Source organism: Lissotriton helveticus, chromosome 6 (genome assembly GCF_964261635.1).
Source record: "Lissotriton helveticus chromosome 6, aLisHel1.1, whole genome shotgun sequence".
NCBI classification, from domain to species: Eukaryota; Metazoa; Chordata; class Amphibia; order Caudata; family Salamandridae; genus Lissotriton; species Lissotriton helveticus.
In genome coordinates, this window is record NC_136067.1 from 1,906,120,372 (window position 1) to 1,906,139,335 (window position 18,964).

At 42.9% G+C, this 18,964-nt stretch overlaps 1 protein-coding gene across 1 annotated transcript in view; it reads right to left on the reverse strand.

Annotated features, from left to right (window-relative positions):
- LOC144762928 (calpain-13-like) overlaps positions 1–18,964 on the reverse strand; it is a 441,560-nt gene that overhangs the window by 5,053 nt on the left and 417,543 nt on the right. Inside the window, exons 19-21 of the mRNA XM_078648230.1 lie at positions 10,123–10,239; positions 8,313–8,368; positions 5,542–5,592 (exon numbers count right to left, since the gene is read on the reverse strand). Coding sequence (XP_078504356.1) covers positions 5,566–5,592; positions 8,313–8,368; positions 10,123–10,239 — 200 coding nt within the window. The 3' untranslated portion in view covers positions 5,542–5,565. The remainder of the gene's footprint in view (positions 1–5,541; positions 5,593–8,312; positions 8,369–10,122; positions 10,240–18,964) is intronic.

Here is an 18,964-nt window from a genome sequence, read left to right on the forward strand (position 1 = left end):
AGAGTGAACATCCAGCTAGTGATTAAAAAATGGTGCCATATTGGATTGGATATTAAACTACAACATGAACCAATAGCCTTCTCTCCAGTTCCTCTGGAAACCTGCCACTTATGAACACTACTTTAGCAAATGTTTTTAAGGGAGTGCTGATAAAACCTACAATGCTGAGATCACTTATCCTTGCTCATGGGATAAGAGAAAAATCTTACAAGGGGAAAGAAGAACACCTTAGTTCTACTGATTAACTAGGCTGATAAGTGTGACAAACCTTAAAGAAGGACAGTATTAGCATGCTGAGTTGAACTATTCAGAAGGATGCCCAGAGATGCATTCCGCCCCCATCAGTGGCAAAAAATAAATTAGTAAAGCACATGTAGGGCCAGCGCTTTGGTGACAAAAAGTTCCTCTCGGATGAAGTGAGCGGTGACAGTGTCCTATAAGGCATTTAGCGAGTTGGATCTGGAAGTTCTTCAGGAGGCTAGGGGACTCCTGGTGGTCCCTTCGAAAATAAACCCTGCAAAATATTCCTAATAATTTAGAAAATAAAAAATCCAAGAAAATAAAGGGTATAACACTGGACTTGACAGTGTCAACTATAGCTGGACATTAGAAGCCAGATGCAACACAATAAGACAGGATTCTAAATCAAAAATCCGAAATAAAAAATACAATAAATTCCTAAGCACCATGCACAAAGCATTCCAATAATAAGAATGGGATAGTCATAAATGAAAACAATTTTATTTGAGATTGAGAATACTTAAACCGCTTAATGCACACTTCGTCTGCTAGAATATCTTCCACCAGATATCAAATGACAAAGACATGCAGGAAGTGCAAAAGACATATAGGGACCATGTATTTTGCTTGATCCCATTCTTGCTTTCTAGCAGAACAATCACTTCTGTCGGGCACTGCCTGCTGCTAGTGCATGCACTGACAGATGCGGTGATTTCAAAATTAGGTTAGGTGTAATATTTTTGACTCGCATATACACTTATTTATGCACTTGACAATCAGAGACATGTTGATTTACTCTCTTTTGTTATAGTCCAAATAGATTTAGGGGATGTTCTTTAATGTGTGCTGAGTCTGAGGTCGTTTGGCTTGGGTTGCAGCGCACCGATTACTTACTTAATCATGATTTTAACTCAATTAGGGTTTCATTTCCCAAGACAATATACTGGAAACTGTAGGAATACCACATCATCCCGGAGGTTTGCGTTTTCCTGTGTGTACCACCAAGTCACTTTACATGACTGGTACCCATTCCAGTCTATGGACCATTAATGGACCCCTCTCCCAGCAAGTTCTCAAATATCCTAAGGGGAATGTATTTGGTAATAGATGAGTCCTGGACCCAATTGGGTTTCATGACCTATGATTTGTGGATCCATTTCTGAATACACTGTTTGTTCATTCGCTACAGAAATGCTACGCATTGGGTGTTTCCCATTCATTGTCCTGATGATGACCCTGTACAAATAACCTCAGAGGGTAGAAAGTTTGACACAATAATAGTGTACTGTGTTTATGTAATTCAGGAGCCTGCCACTCTCTGTTATCGTCTAGATCAACTCTCCGTCCATCATCCCCTTTGATTTTGCTTTGCTTGCCCTAAATTGGCAGGGTATGCCCAGACGTGGGTCCCTTGCTCACTTTGCCACTGGATTCAAAATAGCCTGGCTGATGAGGGTTATGAACCCGAAACCGGTCCCAGGATGCTTGTTTCTGGTCCAAGGAAGACATGGCTTGGCAGTTCGGGCGGACTGTTCCCATGAGGCACAGGGTCAGACTGATTTGCATATGGCCATCTCTGAACTGGGGTGGCAGAGTGAGCTAAAAAATGATGATGGATTAAACCCAGATCAGTTGACTGGGGGTCAGTGCTTGCAATGTTCAACACTCCGTCCATCATCCCCTTTGGTTTTGCAGAGCATCTAGATCAGACAACTGTGCATCCTCTACAGTCACGGTTTATGCATATCTTGTATAGCACTAGAGCACTTCTTACTCACTTACTTTTCTTTACTGCGTGGTTGCGTCTTTTGGGAACACCTCTTTAATTCTATTTGTATTTGATAACAGAGTTCAATGAAATCATCTTTCTCTGATTCTGAATGCAGTGTAATTGAATGAATCATACATCTTCTAGTAAAAACCAATCTATTGTTGGTTATATAGTAGCTAACAATGGAAGTTGAGGTTCACACTTTCAACTTCAGGGACCACTGTTTCATTTATTACTACACTGCCCATGTCCCAGGCTTACTGAGGTGCCCCTTGTTTTACGAATTTGATCCCATTCTTGCAGCACATTGGACGTACCTAGTGTTTTGATAACTCATAATAACATAATTTTGCACTTCCGAACAAAATAACAGAGAGAGGGAACTTGTTTTCTGTAAGGTATGTGTAACTTAACTGTGGCAAAGCCATGGCCAAGAACCGACTCTGTAACTAACTGAGGTCTACACCCACCAATAAATAAATCAGGTTTGATGATTCCTAGAGGATAAAAAAATGATTGGGTCAAATTTTCTGTGCTTCAGAACTGAACCCTGTACTAAACAGGCACACATAAGGAAAATACTCTTATCAAAGGCAAAAGGTCTAGGCTGTGATACATATTGAATGCAGTAATGCTTTTTTTGTCTTAGGTAGATGCAGAGTGAATTCACATTCTGCAATTGTCATCTTTTGATGCAGTTTGTTTTGTTTTTTATGTATCCCATTCAAACATAGCCACCTGGACCACATCTGCAGTACCCATCTCTGAATGAGACATGTTTAAAAAAAAACCTTTTCCAGATGCCCATGCTACAGGTGTGTGCATGGTCCCATGGTCTACTAGCAAAACAATCTTTGAGAAGGTGCCAGAGCCCTTTACAGAGGGCCACGGTGCATGCAGGGGTTACTGGGTCCAACCGTGGGAATATAGGTGTTTTACTCTTGATGTCCTGGGGCCCGGCCTACTATGCATTCTGAGCAACTGGTCCAAGTACTGCTTCTGAATACGCAGATCAACGACTGAGTTCTACACACGGGCAACAACCCGGTCAGTGCAGCAGCTGTTTCTTCTCACCTGCAACAGGGAGTCCACTTGACAAGGCTCCACACTGGACTTTGCTCCCACCACCGCTCTCCTCTTCCTCACATGATACACTGTTCTTGGTATACAGGCTGGTGCTGGTGGTCCAGGGCAGTTGGTCTTGGACCCCACAGGGAGATTAGCAGGCCTTGGCCCCCAGTCTTGGTCACAGGCAGAAGTCTTGCAGAGCTTCACCTCCTTACAGGGTTCGTCTGACTGCTTGGTAGATGACATTTTTGGGGTATCAACCTCCTTTTCCTATAGTCCATTTTTAGACACCGAATGTGATTTAAGGCCTGAGTCTTAGACATTTTACATTGTGGTTCAACTTCTTTTGAAGTGCATGCTCCTCTGGTTTCTCCTCCTCTTGAAAGGCAGTCTGTCACAGCAAGCATGTCTCCGAAGCCAATAGTCCCACAACACAGGCTATTGGAGTAACTAGAGCTCACATCTGGATGTCAGTCAAAGTGAAATGTGCGCCAAAAGGTTATCCCAGGGCTCCCAATCCTACTCCTTATGATTCTCTTATGTAATGTGCCCAGGCCCCCTCCTTGTGATTTTTCATTGAATCAAAGAGTGCTTAAAGTATAGAGGTAAGGCCTGGTCCTCCCCTCTCCAGTGTGTGTCCCACCCAGCTTACAGGAATGCTGCAATCCTCAAATCCGTCTGAGGGGCTCTCTCTACCTCCACTCCATGTTTCACCATGCAGGTCTGGGTCTCCCAAATGCAACACAGGACCCTCCATGTATTGTACCATCCCCATGCACATAAACATCCACTGCCTGTATGCAGCATTCATCCACTGCACAGTACCGTATCCTGCATGCACTGAACCATTCAGAGGCACACATACATTCAGCACTCGCATTCAACATGCACACACTCCCCAGCAATGTATCTTTTATGTACTATACCTCTCATGGGCACACATACACCCAAGCACATGCATTTTTCCTGCCCTCACTGTACAGCACTACATCCTTCAAGTACTGTACCACTTATAGGCACATGTACATCCACCACATGCATACACTATGCTCACTACTGCACTATCCTTGTATTGTACCCTTTCTAGGCACACATACATCTAACGCAGAATAACCACGTTTGTGCTGTACAGAACTTCACAGCATCCTGATGTAGGCCAAGGGTGAGCTAAGCAAACGGCAGCTGAACTTGTAAAGGTAAGTGAGCCTGTAGGCCTCACTCCAACAACACAAGTTAAAAAGGACCTGCTCACCCCAACTAATTACTACACGATATACTACCACCACGGTGATGCTTAAGTCCTGGTGAAGGCAGTAACCACTATAAGGGTAGCACTTTGGGTGCCCCTCCTGGCCCAACAACTCTGCAATCTGTGAGACAGGCTTATGTCATGGTGCACATGCATGATCCTTGTTTGCCTATGACAACAAAAATCAGCATTAGGAATCCAGAATTAGCACAGTTGGGCACTCAGGGCATGGGTGCACACTCATTACCATGCAGAGGACTTTTCCGTCCCAACCAACCGCCCCCTGCCCCCCCCCCCCCCCCCCCCCCACCTCCAATAGCAGGAAGGAAAAGTATATTTTTTTAAGTAAGAAAACATAGGCTAAGGTAGCAAGGGGATGTTGAGTGGGGGTTGAAAAGAAAGAGGGATTAGTGAAAAGGGAGAGCGAGCAGAGAGAGAAAGGGAGAAACAGTAGTCCCTCACATGCACTGCAAACATGATCTGACATTAGCAGTTGAAGGACAAATCATTTAGTCAAATCAGTGTGAAAACTAAATGCTCCTGAGAAGGACAACCACAAGAATAGAGAGCTGCGCCACTGAATAAGGAGAAGTGAGATAGACATCAAAGCCCACTCTATGGAAGTGCTATATATTGGAAACATTAGTCTACCTACAGACAGCAAAAACCGTCTGTAGCCGAGACTTAACAATGCTCAATTGATTGATGAACCCATCAAGGAAGGTAGACTTCAGTTTTCTAAAATTAGTTTGTATAACCTGGAAGAGTCCCAAAACTCAAAACCTGCATCTTGCACTTGTACAAGAAGTAGCAATTGCAAATGTATATTTTTCCATGATTCACATACTTTGAGTAGTGGGTGCCTTGCATTGTGTACATTTTGTGCTCAACACATATGAAAACCAATGGGAACCACCAAAACATGATAATTTGGTGCTGTTGTGCAACATGTGCATGGTTCACATTGCAACAAACAATTTGAGTGAATCAGGCACATAACATTCCTCTGGTGGTTTACTCTGTATAACATGATATACAACTGGTCCAATCATTACTAGTTCAGAGGTTGTCTGTGAACCCAAACGTTCAATCATTTTTTAAATAAAAATCTGATCCAACATTGTGATACAGTTCTCTGAAAAATGAAAAATACAAACTTTTTTTCTTAAGGCCTATGCCAAAAGGTTATCCTTTCACTCATCTGCTTACTTACCAGCAAAAGTGAATCCACCATCTCCTAGCTTGACATGATGATCTGCATCCACTGAAAGGCACAAGACAACCCACCAGTTAAAAATATAGTTCAACACAGTTAAACATAAAATAACACGCACATTTTATGCAGTTAACTCATTGGAAAAGTTAAAAGGCTGGGAGCCAACACCAGACCTGTGGGCTTTGTAAGGAAGCCCCTCCATTAGGTTTGCAGATGATAACATATACTCTGTGAAACCATGCTCCATCATGGCACCAAAGCTGAATGAGTTATCCACTGTGGAATGCATTATCTGCTGCTCCTGAGTTCAACAATCAGCCAAGCCAACCAACTCAGCCTCTCATCTGAGGTTGGTAAATCGAGTCAGCAGTTAGCACTGCTTTGGGCAACTATAATGTTTGTTATTTTAGGGCACTGAGATTAGGTAGAGGAGTGGTGTGAAGCACTATAAGGAAAGCAAGTTAATACATTTATCATGCCCTTATTGCTTTGAAAAGGCCTATTTTTTACAAGTTGCACAGCTTTTTGTATTTTGTATGCAATAAGCACCCACAACATCTTTCTTTTCCAGTATAGCCTTGCAGGCTTGTGGTACACTCAGACATGCGGGCTGCACCTCTAAGTGACCAGGAGGTGAAGGACCCACTGGGGAAATGCAAGAGAGAGCAACCAGAGCTGTATTTACTAACTATAGGCTGCTGCTGCTTTCTTCCCCTGCACTGGTGTACACACCACACATACCTTTTTATCATAGTGAAAATGTGTTGTGCATGCGGTCTAGTAAACGTTTATTGACTGAAAGGCTACTCTTCTAGTACAAAATCATGTATTGTATGGTGAGGAGGTGTAGCCTAGCGGCTAGAGTTGCCGACTTTCTGAACTAAGCAACAAGGGTCATATCCCAGCCTTGATTCTCAGCAGGTTCACTTAATCTCCCTGTGCCTCAAAAACACACGTTTAACTATTTGGATTCTCTTAGAAAGAGTTCTAATGGCTTTAGATTCAGCGTGTGCTACATAAAATGGAAAAAGACAATTTTTTTTAACATTTCACACATTGGCGGTGTGGTGTACAGTGCAGTCACATGCAACAGGTGAAATGAAATGCTTAGAGAAATTTTAAGAAAGTTCTCTGACTTTGCGTGTGCCTCAAGGAGGTGTTATTTTTTAAAATCTAAAACAAGATCTGCCAATCTCTGAAAATCTGTCTTTGCGTTAAAAACTATGAGTGGTACTGTAAGAAACACAGGCACCACCCATGGAACATCCCCTTGAAATACAGTAGTGCAAAGCAGTGGAAAGCGCTGTTTGAGCTAATTTAAGGGCAACATTCCAATTCAAAAAAAGTTGTGTGCTAGAAAGTTAGGGCCATATTTATAAGGTGAGCTGCATCGCTCTTGCACCAGGCAACATGGTGCAAACATGATGCGAGTCAAAATTGTGATTTACCAAGCAACGCACGGTCACCTTGCATGCCCCTGAGTGGCTTCATAAATCTGGAGTCATTAAATGCAACGGAAACCAGTGTTGCATTACTGTGCCCTGGGACGGCGTTCCATGGCCGCTGCGTGGTTGTCCCTAAGAAGCTCCCATGTTTTTTTACGCATTCCCAGATGTATCAAAAGTGGTAGACCTACGAATGCAACAAAAAGATACTCCGTCCCCGGAGAGGAGTAACAAGGAGAAATATCCTTATGTCTCCTTGTTACTTCCTCTTTCCATGTGAACAGCATTTTGCAGCACATATAGAAAGAGGAATACACCTCTTAGGATTGTTACTGTGCAGGAAAGTGCCCCTTCCTGCACAAAATAATCCACAGGCATCACAGCCATCCTTGGTACCATTGTGCAAGGGTGTCTGCAGTGGCGTTACACAGCACACTGAGCCAGCGCAAGGAAAAGACAGGAATGTGCCATATATCTTTTAAATGCGGTGCATCCCTGCCCTCTCTCTGTAGCGCCGCGCAGTACAGCATGGTGACTTGCTGCTCTGCTTGCGTTACTTTGCCATAAATATATCCTTAAATACTTTATCAACGTTTAGCACCACTTTGTGTCACTTTGCGGTGATGCAAAGTTTTGATAATTCTGCCCTACTCCTTTCAGAGTCCCAAGGAATGGGTCTTTCTGGTAGTAGCTCATCAGGCAGCTATTTTCAGGAAGTAAACTACATTTTACATTAAGAACCATTGTTCAAGGTCACATTTCCAATGATTTTAAGCACAATACTGTGTTTTTTAGCTTGCTAGTTACAACGAAACATCCTATCTCATGCTTCCTAGTTTTAGGAGGTGGAAGCTTAAGCAGACAGACCGAGCTAGCATTGAGTTGTAAACCCAGGTATTTCAATGGACATATGGAAGCTCAGGTATTCAGTATCCAGAGTATTCGTTTTCTCCTGAGAAGTGCTGGTACTCTCCCATTAAATGTGTTGCAGCAACGCTAACTTCAGGTACTCAGTACTGGATAGCACCTGCCCATTTAAAGCACCGTGTAAACCAGTGTGATTAAAGTGTGTACAATGTTGCACCGGCTCTGATTTCAATGTGCATTTTACTATATAATCATTTGAGCCACAGACGTACAACTGCCCGATTATTTCTATAGCAATATCATAAATACGATCACATATCCAAATGATTTCATTCAAAATGTGGCATCTCTTATGGAATCATTAGCTGGCTACAATTTATACGGTGAGTGGGATGGAAAGATTTTCATAATAGTTTCTGCTATTAAAAAAAAAAATAGGTTTCCCTTCATACATACCTCTTCTCCGCTCAAGTAGATCCCTTTGCCATCTTTGGTTAAATTGCGGAAAACTTCTAAACAAAAAAATATGTATATTACTGGGGAAACATTGTAACCGACAGATAAGATGCATTATGAATCTTTGATATAAGTGTTTGGAACCTACCATCAACATACGGCAGCCTTCCATGAAAAGGAAATAGCACAGACGTCAATTTATCAAAATGCCTGGGGTAGCGGAAGTGACATTGCACGCCAGCTGACCTTTACTTTGACTCGCACACACATGCTAACGCATTCACACTCTCTCGTGCACATAAAGATACTCACACCCACATGCATGCATATAACATACATTTAACAGCATTTTTTACTTACCTTATCTTCCAGATAGGGTCATTGATTTCAGCTAATGTACTCAATTTTTATTACGCTAATAGTGAAAATATAATAGTGAAAATATTATTCACTATTTGCTTAATTAAAAAAATTACAGAAACCAGGCAAGTGGTGCTCCAACCAGCGTCCATTAGGAAGAGCTGCACTTGTGTTCCACGCACTGATTTTGCCACCTCAGAGGCCAGGGGTCGCAAAAGCAGTGCCAGAAGTTTGGGAAAAATCTTCTCATTGGCCGGGGGTGCATTTCGCATGCGCAAAGTGTGAATGGGTGTTCCTTCATGTGTGCTGGATGCAGGCAGCTGAAAATTACAGAGCACCTTTGTCCAAGCATTTACCCGATATTACAGATTCGGAAACATGGGGAAAGCTGATCTAGAACGCCACGGTAATTGTATGACACATGTGACCTGGTACAAAGTTTGTGCATCCTCTAGAAAGAGATGAAATCACAATCTCACTCTCCTGCGGGGGCAGGGTCCTGCCACCCCCATCCAAAGGCAGGCAGGGTCCTCTAGTTTAGATTTAGGGGCCGATTACGAACTCGTCCGGAAGCATCCCAACCGATTTGGTTCGGGAATGCTTTCCGAACGACTCGGAACCGGGGAGTCCGACCGAGCGATTTTGATGCATCAGGATGCTTCCAGATACGATTCGGTCGGACTCCCATTGACTTCAATGGGAGCCTGTGTTTCGAACGAGAACACAGGCTCCCATTGACAAAAGGGGTGGTTGCGGAAAACCTTCACCCCATGGAGTGCCTGCCACAATGTGCATCCATGGGTAGTGGGACCTGATTTGGAGGGCCCCGGGTGGAAGGGGGCCTGCTACAGGCCCCCAAAGTCAGATTCCAACAGCCGATTTGTTTCAGAACAACTGATTTGGAAAGGCTGTCCGATTCTGACATCCTAATCGTTCAGCTGGAAACGTGCTCCATAGACCTCTACTATTTAGCTCTGAACAACTTGGTTACTCAAAATGCCTTTCAGAACAGAGTCAGACAGTTCAAACGCTTCCCAGCCATCATAATAGCTCATTGGGAAATATGTCTGCGTCGGTCCAAAAGGCGGGTTCCGAATAGAATTCGGTCGATACGAATGCCGTTTGGAGCCTTCTGGACGACATCGTAATCGACCCTTTAGTGTGTGGGCTTGAGAGAGCACATGCTTTCGGTAAGTGGATTAAGCCCCCTGCCTGCACTGGTCACAAATGTCCTTTGTCTATCTGAGACAGCATATTACTCCAACATTTACTGTTGCATTTCTGACCACTTGTCAACAAACAATTTGAAATGACCTCTTTTTACACAACTAGTTTGATTTGGCGTGGATTGCAAATTACTGAGATTGCATCATTTTTAAGATTCTTCATATGCATTCTGTAAGTAATGTGTAAACCACATATATCAAACAGGGCTAATAGCTTCACTTACTGGTCACAGTTTCAAGTCGAAGGATACAGCTCACAAAATCAGTGAAGCTTAATCTCTTGGCAGAGTCACCATATCGTAGAACCAGAAGGCTTAACATATCACTGCTCGCGGAAAGTCCTACAAACAGAAGGGAAAGACATGGAATTATATCATTATGAAAACTTTACATGTATGACTTGCATTATTGTTGCTAAACCTGATTTATCAAGCATTAGGAAAGCCAAAAGGGTTATTTTCTTCGCATTTTTATTGTTTTTGTATGCGTGTGGCACAAAAATAAAATGAAGATTATGAAACCATACAACCTAACAAAATATGGTGGCCATGTACTTGTAATAAACATTCTTTTTCTAAATAAATTAACCATTGTATATATTTTTAATAGACTAGTGCAGACACATTTTTCATTGGTAGCTGCACAAAAACAGGTACAGAAACTCTTTTTAGCTTTAATTCACAGCAAAGCAAAATGAATTAGCACGCAGAAAAGGCACTATTGGCTTTGATTTACTTATAGTTACTATATAGTTCAAACACAGGATAGTTATAAAGAAATGCAAAAAAAGATAAAGCAAGGGAAAAAAACGCTTTGGTAAAGTAAAGCCTTGGCCCACCAGTCCTGTCACTGAAGTGCTCTTCTTTTTATGCAGACGTGTACTTTTGATCAGGAAAAGTTTGCCACTCATAGTGCCAGAAGCTGAAGTGGGCAAAATGTCTTCTGATTAACAAGCCGTTATACACTTCACCAGGAAACGGTATCAAATGTTTAAGTTCCCAGGAAACAGTGAACCTTTGACAGAGATTTACAAATTGTCACAGTGATAGAAATGCATTGTTTTGAGAGGGCAATCTCTCACAGTCCCTCGCCTGCACATTACAAGTACACAGCTATAACTCTTTTGTTGACAAATTGCTAAACTCAGCCCAAATAAATGGAAGGTTGTCTCAAATGTGCCCTTCCTCGTATATTAGTTTGATGAATGTTACTTTGTATGTGTGCTGGCTCCTTCCTTTTGGAACATCCTGGCATTAAATAGAAAACTCATTTGTATCCAGATGGATTTCAGAATACCCCTTAACAGATGAGCCTTTTCACAAGTGCTTTGATGTTTTCTGCTCAATTCCAGCACTGAAAGGCCCTCTTTATCAAGTTCACATTTAAAAGTGCAGCATAGTTCTGCTAATAGCGTGACCATGTAACACTGCTTGGTTGTGGTGCTCCCTGCAGAAAACTGTAGTGAGCATTTTATATTTCCACAACCGTGTCTCCACAATTCTTCCAGGTTCTACAGTGTGTCTATGTCTCCCCATGTCTGTGTCCTACAGCATCTAGCCGTGTCTCCCAGTGTCTATGTTTCCTTATGTCTATGTCACTCCAGTGCCTGCATTTCCAGAGTTTCATATCTACAAGTGTTTGCCTGGGTCTGTTTCTCCTTGTGTCTGATCCTCCCCTGTGACTCTCAATGCCTTCCTTTGCCTCCTCATTGTTACCTTTCTCTATGTTCCTTGAGTTTCTTGCATCTGTATTTTCGTGTTTCCCCATGTCCCTGTGTCTCAAGTATCCCAGTGCTTGAGATTCTCCCATGTTTGTATCTCTCCCGTGTCTCTATAGTGTTCCTAACTCCCCAGTGCCTTCCCAAGTCTTCCAGTGTTTGTATCTACCCAGTGTATTCCCATGACCTTGTCTCCCTTTGGCCATGTCTCCATAGACTCTTCTCTTGTCTGTGTCACCTCAGTCTCGATACTCTTCTGGGCTCTTTGGTTTTGGGCTCAACCTACACAGCAGATTAACCTGTCATAGTTTATTTTGATTCCCTCAGCTCAGCTGGTATGTTCCACTGTGCACCACACCATTGCTTTTTAACCTCTGCTTGTGCTCAATTGACTGACATCATCTGGTTCCCTGGCTTGGGGGTTAAAGCGTGTTGACTACGCGACTAGTAATGCAACTAGGCAAATAATAGCTTCGGGTAACCTTACAGACACCTGGTATTCGGTGCGGTGACATTTAATAGCACCAGTTTCTAAGTAGAGCTTTGAGCACTGGCACTCATTCTTGTACTTGTTGAGCCCTGCAACCATGACTGCCTTTGTGACATCCACATTTGCTGAGCAGTACTCTTCGGATCAGGTAGGAGTCCAGAAATAAGTGCCAAGTTTTTGCTTTACACAGCTCTGTATATTTTTATTTATTTTTGTGCGCCTCATAAATGTATGGAATTTTCATTCTAACTGAGGCATCATGCAGTCTGCTGTGCTTTGAAATGGGTGTAAAACTACTGACATGATTAAATCAAATGATCATCACCAGCTTGGGTTGCACCACCAGCCTTTAGAAGCTCTTATCCACCTGGGCAGACCTTGGAAGGAGTTTGACAGAGATGAAGGTAAAGAGAAAGGACCACTGCTTTTAATAGAACAGATTTTGATTTCGTAAAAATATTTCACACAATTTTCTTCATTTTTATGTCATTGTACTCATTAAAATCTTCAATGTATTTGTTTTAACTATACTGTTGTCCTTGGGATGTACGACATTACAACGCATGCTTTTACCACGCATGCTTTTACATCGCGAGTTTTACAACGCATACCATTACAACGCATAGTGCTTTGGGGCGCTGGATAGTGAATTATTTAATTTACTATTCCAACTCCAGTCCCCGTGGATAGTAGGGAAGGTGTTGGATAGTAAATTAAATATATTCCTTATCCTAGAGCGCCCCCCAGCGCAATGCGTTGTAATGGTTTGCGTTGTAAAAGTTGCGATGTAAAAGCATCTCGTGGTAAAAGTTGCGTTGTAAGTGATGTTTCCCTTGTCCTTGTGTTGTTGCACCTGCACCATGTGCACTTCTCTTATGAAACCCTTGTAACTGGAGAAAAGCTCCCAATGATACGCCAGGTATTCTTCATAAACTAATTTTGCCTATTAGCGGTCAGATTTTTTAGGGTTTGTGGAAGCTTAGTTCCAGCTCACATCAAGATAGTTTGCAGGCAGAGTTCGACATTCCCAGCAAAAGATATCTGGCAAGACCAAGGGATGCATAGAAAAGATAGGTCTTCAAAATAGTCTGCTTGGAAAATAGTGTACTCGAATCAATTATGTTAAGGAAATTTGTAGAGCACACTATCACCTGGGAGGGTATCCTGGAGCTGAGCAGGAGTTAGTCCAAGTACTCCAAGGGCACAGTGGTACTACTCGAAAAAGCCATGTATTCAGATTGATATGGAATTCAAGAAGTGTGCAGAGGGAAGTCCTTCCATGTTTTACAAGCGATATAGGAGGTGGCTCGACCACTGGATCTGATTTTCCGTATGAGTGGGATTTGTGCAAATAGGAGTCCTACTGAGAGGAGGCATCTGGAAGGTTTGTGAAAGGAGATATGATTGTTGAAGTATGCTGGGCCAGTGTTGTGTGGTACCTTAAAAGTGTAGGTGCCTTTGTTATGCAGTGCCTTGAAAGTGTAAGTTATGTTATGTTACATGAATTTGTAACGTGCACAGCTACTCATGAGTATCCTGGCGTGGTGCCTAGGGGGGTATGGAAAGTGAGAATCAAGCCAAAAATTGTTTTTCAGTTTCCTCTTAAAGGCCACTGGATCCTGATTAGTGCGCAGGGCAAAAGGAAGAGCATTCCAGGCAACAGCAGCCTTCACTGCAAGGGATCTGCCCCCAAGCCTCTGAAACTTGAAGTGGGGAATCTGGAATTCAGCGCCTTGAGACCCTCCGGGTGAGTAGTGCGCTATATAAATGTTTTTGATTGATTGATTGATTGGACAAAACGTACGGACGAGGATCGTAGGGATCGTGCAGGAACATAAAAGGAGAAACATCTCTGCAGGTAGAGAGGACCGCAACCGTGAAGGGCATGATAGGCCAAAATCTGTGATTTAAATTTAACTCTATCTACCATGGGGAGCCAGTGGAGGGATCACAACTGAAGTCGGACGCTGTTACTAGCAGAAGGAGTCTGGCTGCCGTATTTTGAACCACCTGTAACTTCTGCAACAGGTAGCCCGGAATACCAGCAAAAAGGGCGTTGGGGTAATCCAGCAGCGACAGAATCAGTGCACAAGTAACCGTTTTCCTCGTTACCTGAGGTAAAAGGGGAAAAAATTCTTCTGAGAGTTTTAAGAAGGCCAAAACAGCAGCCGGCCAACTTCATAATGTGTGTCGAAAAACAAAGGCTCTCATCAAACCATACCGCCGGATTTTTAGCAGGCTTCCCTGTGGAGGTAGGCAATGGAAACTCAGGAGGCCAGAGCTGCTTTCGAAAGTTAGGAGGGAATATACAAAATAGCGAAATCTCGGACTTCTCTTCATTGCACTTAAGCTGCGCATCCGCCAACCATTTAAAAATAGAAGATAAGCAATGTTGAACCAGTAGCACAGAATCCACATCTTTGTCCCAAGTAATAAGCAACTGGGGGTCGTCAGCATAGGCCATCACCTTGGCCCCCAACTCCTCTGCCAGATGTATCAGCGGGGAACATAGTTATTAAAAAGAAGGGGGCTAAGGGAGGATCCCTCGGGGACTCCAGTAGTCACTAGCTGAAGGCAGGAGGAAGAAGGTGGGAGCCGAATCTGCTCGACTCTTCAAAAAAGACCTGAGCCAACCCCAAACGGCACCTGACACACTGATCCTGGCCAATCGTGCCAGGAGAAGTGAGTGCGGGACTGTATCGAACACCACCAAGAGGTCCGGCAAAATTAATGCAGCTCTCCCACTGGCGTCCAAACGCTCACGGATGGCCTCCAGCACCTCAACCACAACTGATTCTGTACTATGTGACACCCAAAACCCTTATTGGGTTGGATGCAGTAGCGCCTCCCTTTCCACAGATTCCGTAAGCTGTTTATTAACCACCTTATCACACACCTTAGCCAGATCAGGTAGGAGGGAGATAGCCAGGTAGATCCCTAGGCTAAGGGGGTCCAATCACAGCTTTTTTTAGAAGTGGTATGATCTTAGCCTGCTTCCAAACCTGTGGTACATCAGCTTTCTCAAGAGACATGTTGATGATGGTATTCACTTCTGTATTCGTGGCCACTGCCAATAGCCTAGCGGGACAGGGGTCCAAGGGCGAGCCCGACTTTAGACCCTTTAGAATTTTCAGAGACTCCAGAGGATCGACTGTCCTAATTATGGACAGAGAACAAGCAGGATCCGCAGATTGAAACTCCACTGATGCCCCATTGCTGGTACCACAGGGAGTGAACGCCGCCTGAAGAGTCCGGATCTTTTCCCTATAGAAGCATGAGAAAAGAGTTGCATCAAGTAGGCGAAGATGGTGACACGCTAGCTTGGTAAACCTTGTGGCAGCAATACTAAAATAGTATAGTTGTCACCCTGAGCACAAGTATTTGCTGATTCTTCAGCTCCCAAGTTTTCAAAAATAAGTGTTCAAACAAAATTGTTTTTTTCAAGTTCATTCATAAGTGTCTTTATTAGCACTTTTCCATGGTTAAATGTTCATATATTGGCTGTTCCCAATTTATATTATCCAATGCATTTCGGCAGGAACTCCCGCCTTCATCAGGGAATTATTTCTGCAAATTCAAAACAACTTTCGATCAGTATCACAACCTACTATACTCAAATGTTCAAATCAAAATTCATTACATGCATGGTATTAAAGGTAAGTCTGCTCGTAACACATACAATCAATCTCGTTTTAACGATAAGTTCTAACAAAATCACTAATGTGTAGATTCAAAGCAGTACATTTCATTCGATACTCTGTTGGGTGATCACCGAAATTCTATCGCTTTTGGTGACGACGTGTTTTGTGTCATTTCAGTGAACACACGAAAATACCCTTTAGTGCCGCCCTCCAGTTGCTCTGTAATTTAACGTGCACTCTTTAACTAGACTAGTGCAACAAGGCTGCTCTTACCTCGGTTGGCTTCTCGCGAGTAACTCTCGGCAGTTTACCGTGTGTGGGTCCTACGGGCTTCTGCTTCCATGTTAGTTGAAACGCGCTGAAACGCGCATGCGCTAATAAGTATTTTCTACGCGCGCTATGTTTAAAGAGACACGGTCCCTTTTAAGCGAAGGTGATGTAATCTGTGAACTATCGTTTGCGGTTCGATCCCCAGCGGGGGTGAATGCTCAATCATGTTACTACGCCTGTCGCGTATGCTTATCAAAAATAGCCTGCTAAACAATAAAGTACAATAAACAATATATATAGAATACAATAAAAATCCCAGATTATGAATGAGTCAGTGTACGTTATAAATAACACAAAAACTCTGTGCGTTCATTCAACCCTTTCGGCTTAAGGCTGTTCAGATGGTATATCCAATAGTTTTCTTGTTTTAACAAGTTGTTCTTATTGACCATTCCTTCCTTTTTCTCCAATATTTCCAACACACAGACTCTCAGTTGACTTATTTGGTGTTGCTTTCCTATGAAATGTTCTGCCACTGATGATTTCGAGGATTGAGTGCGTATATTGCTTTTATGTTCATTGACTCGTACTTTCAATTTCCTTTCGGTATGTCCCACATATACGTCTCCACATGGACACTTGAGCATGTAAATTAAGTTCATTGAATCACAAGTGGCATTCACTTTCAGGTGGATTGGAAATCCCTTCCTTGGGTGTGTTATAGTTGTTCCTTTCATGATATTGTGACAAGTGTTGCAATTAAGACAGGGTAAAGTACCTCGATATGTGGGCTTTGTTTGTGGTTCTTTAGTTGGTTTTAGGAAATCAGCTAGATTCTTAGCTCGAGTATGAGCGAATACCGGTTCTTGGGTGAAAGCTCCTCGAAAATCAGATTCCATGGATAAGATTGGCCAATGGCGTCTTATAATTTTTTTGAACTGTGTGCTGAGTGTGGAGTATTTGCTAACACAAGTGATGCGTTGCTCTTGTGCTTTTTGTTTGCTTTTCAAAAGGTCTTGTCTGGGTTTGGACAAAACTCTGATTCTGGCCTCTTGCAGTATTTCTTCTGGGTATCCTCTGTGTCGAAATCTATGTGTCATACTGTCAATTTGTTGTGTACATTGTGGGACCTCTGAAACAACTCGTTTGACCCTCAAAAACTGTGAATAAGGAAGGTGTCTTTTTAACGCTTGCGGATGATGGCTTCCGTATTGCAATAGGTTATTCCTGTCTGTGATCTTTCGGAACAAGTTTGTGGTAAGTATGTTACCTCTTTTATTGATTTCTACATCCAGGTATTGGATTAGCGTTTCATCAATATTCCATGTGAATTCGATTCTATCCTCTTTTGTGTTAAGGATTTCAATTTGTTCATGTAAAGATTGCTTGGTACCCTTCCAAATTACAAAGATGTCATCTATAAAACGTACATACATTGTACTAACTATGGACAGAGAACAAGCAGGATCCGCAGATTGAAACTCCACTGATGCCCCATTGCTGGTACCACAGGGAGTGAACGCCGCCTAAGGAGTCCGGATCTTTTCCCTATAGAAGCATGAGAAAAGAGTTGCATCAAGTAGGCGAAGATAGTGACACGCTAGCTTGGGCCAGGGGGGACGTGAAGCTCTGAACGATAGCAAATATTTCTTTTGAGTTGTTACTGGCTGATTCAATACGGGCTGATTAAAATTGCCCTTTAGCCAGCATAATAGCTTCATGGTATATTTTTTGTTTATCTCTGAGCTTCCGCTTAGCTGCGGGAAATATCCATCACTGCGCCAAGCCCGCTCAAGGATCTTACATTCATGCTTCACAGCTTTGAGGGCCGAGTTACACCAGGGTTTGGAAGAGGATTCCCTAGCCAACCTGATGGGCCGTTGTGGGACCACAGTGGCTACTGCCTTAGCAACTAGTGAACCCAGCCAAATGCTCCTTAAGTTCCCCTGCCAAAATGGGACTAGAAGTTTCCAAGGCCAGATTGAGTTCAAGTGGGTCAATTTACCCAAAAGCTGGTTTGCGGCATGGACGTGCTAACGTCTCAGCATTGGACACTTCCCACGAAAAGTAGGTTAAGAAATGATCCGACCAAGAGAGTATGTGCACCAAAAGAGTGTTTACGTTTTTTATTTCTCACATACATCATGCAGATTAAAGGGGGAATACTGTGTGCATAAAACAGAGACTGGATTAAGGAGGTCGGGGCACTGTGTTTTGGTTCAAACACTCTGGACAGCTAGGGACTTCTTTTGTAAAGTCACTTCCATGGAGATGGTACTTTTGCTTCTTGTGATGCTTTTCTTTGACTGTCAATGGACGATAGAGCATGACTTTTACTAATTCTCTACAACATTAAAATATTATTTTATCTGCTTAAATAATATGCTACACCATTGGTGGGACATCTTTCGAAAAAATGCCAAGGCCAAAGAACCAGTGCTCTCCCCACATAACTGAATATTTTGCACATTGGTGGCAGCACATCTCCTTTTCTTGATGTCTTGAGAATAGGCACAAACATTGAGTGCCATCCTGGAGCACAGGTTTGGCATTGTGCACAGAGAAATTTCTAGGTGCTGTTTGTGCTTCGTCTGAGTTATGTCTTATACAATGTTATCACACACCTGTACTGGATTGATAGAAAGCGGTTTCCAATGTTAATATTGAAAAAGTCGATGTACTCAATGATACATGTGTACAAGATAACAAAATCGAATCAGTGTGGTAAAAATCACTCTATATGACCTCTCCATCAACCCTTAGTCAGAAATATGTGTTCAGGCAGGTCCTGAGACATGGGGCTGAGGCGACTGATTGACAGATCACAGGTATGGTGGCCTGTAACCAGCATGACAAACACACAAACAGGAAAAACCCAGATTAGTCCCATAGATCGGCAGTGACCCCACAATGGTCTGGGAAGATTGGCCTCAATAAAGCACACAAGG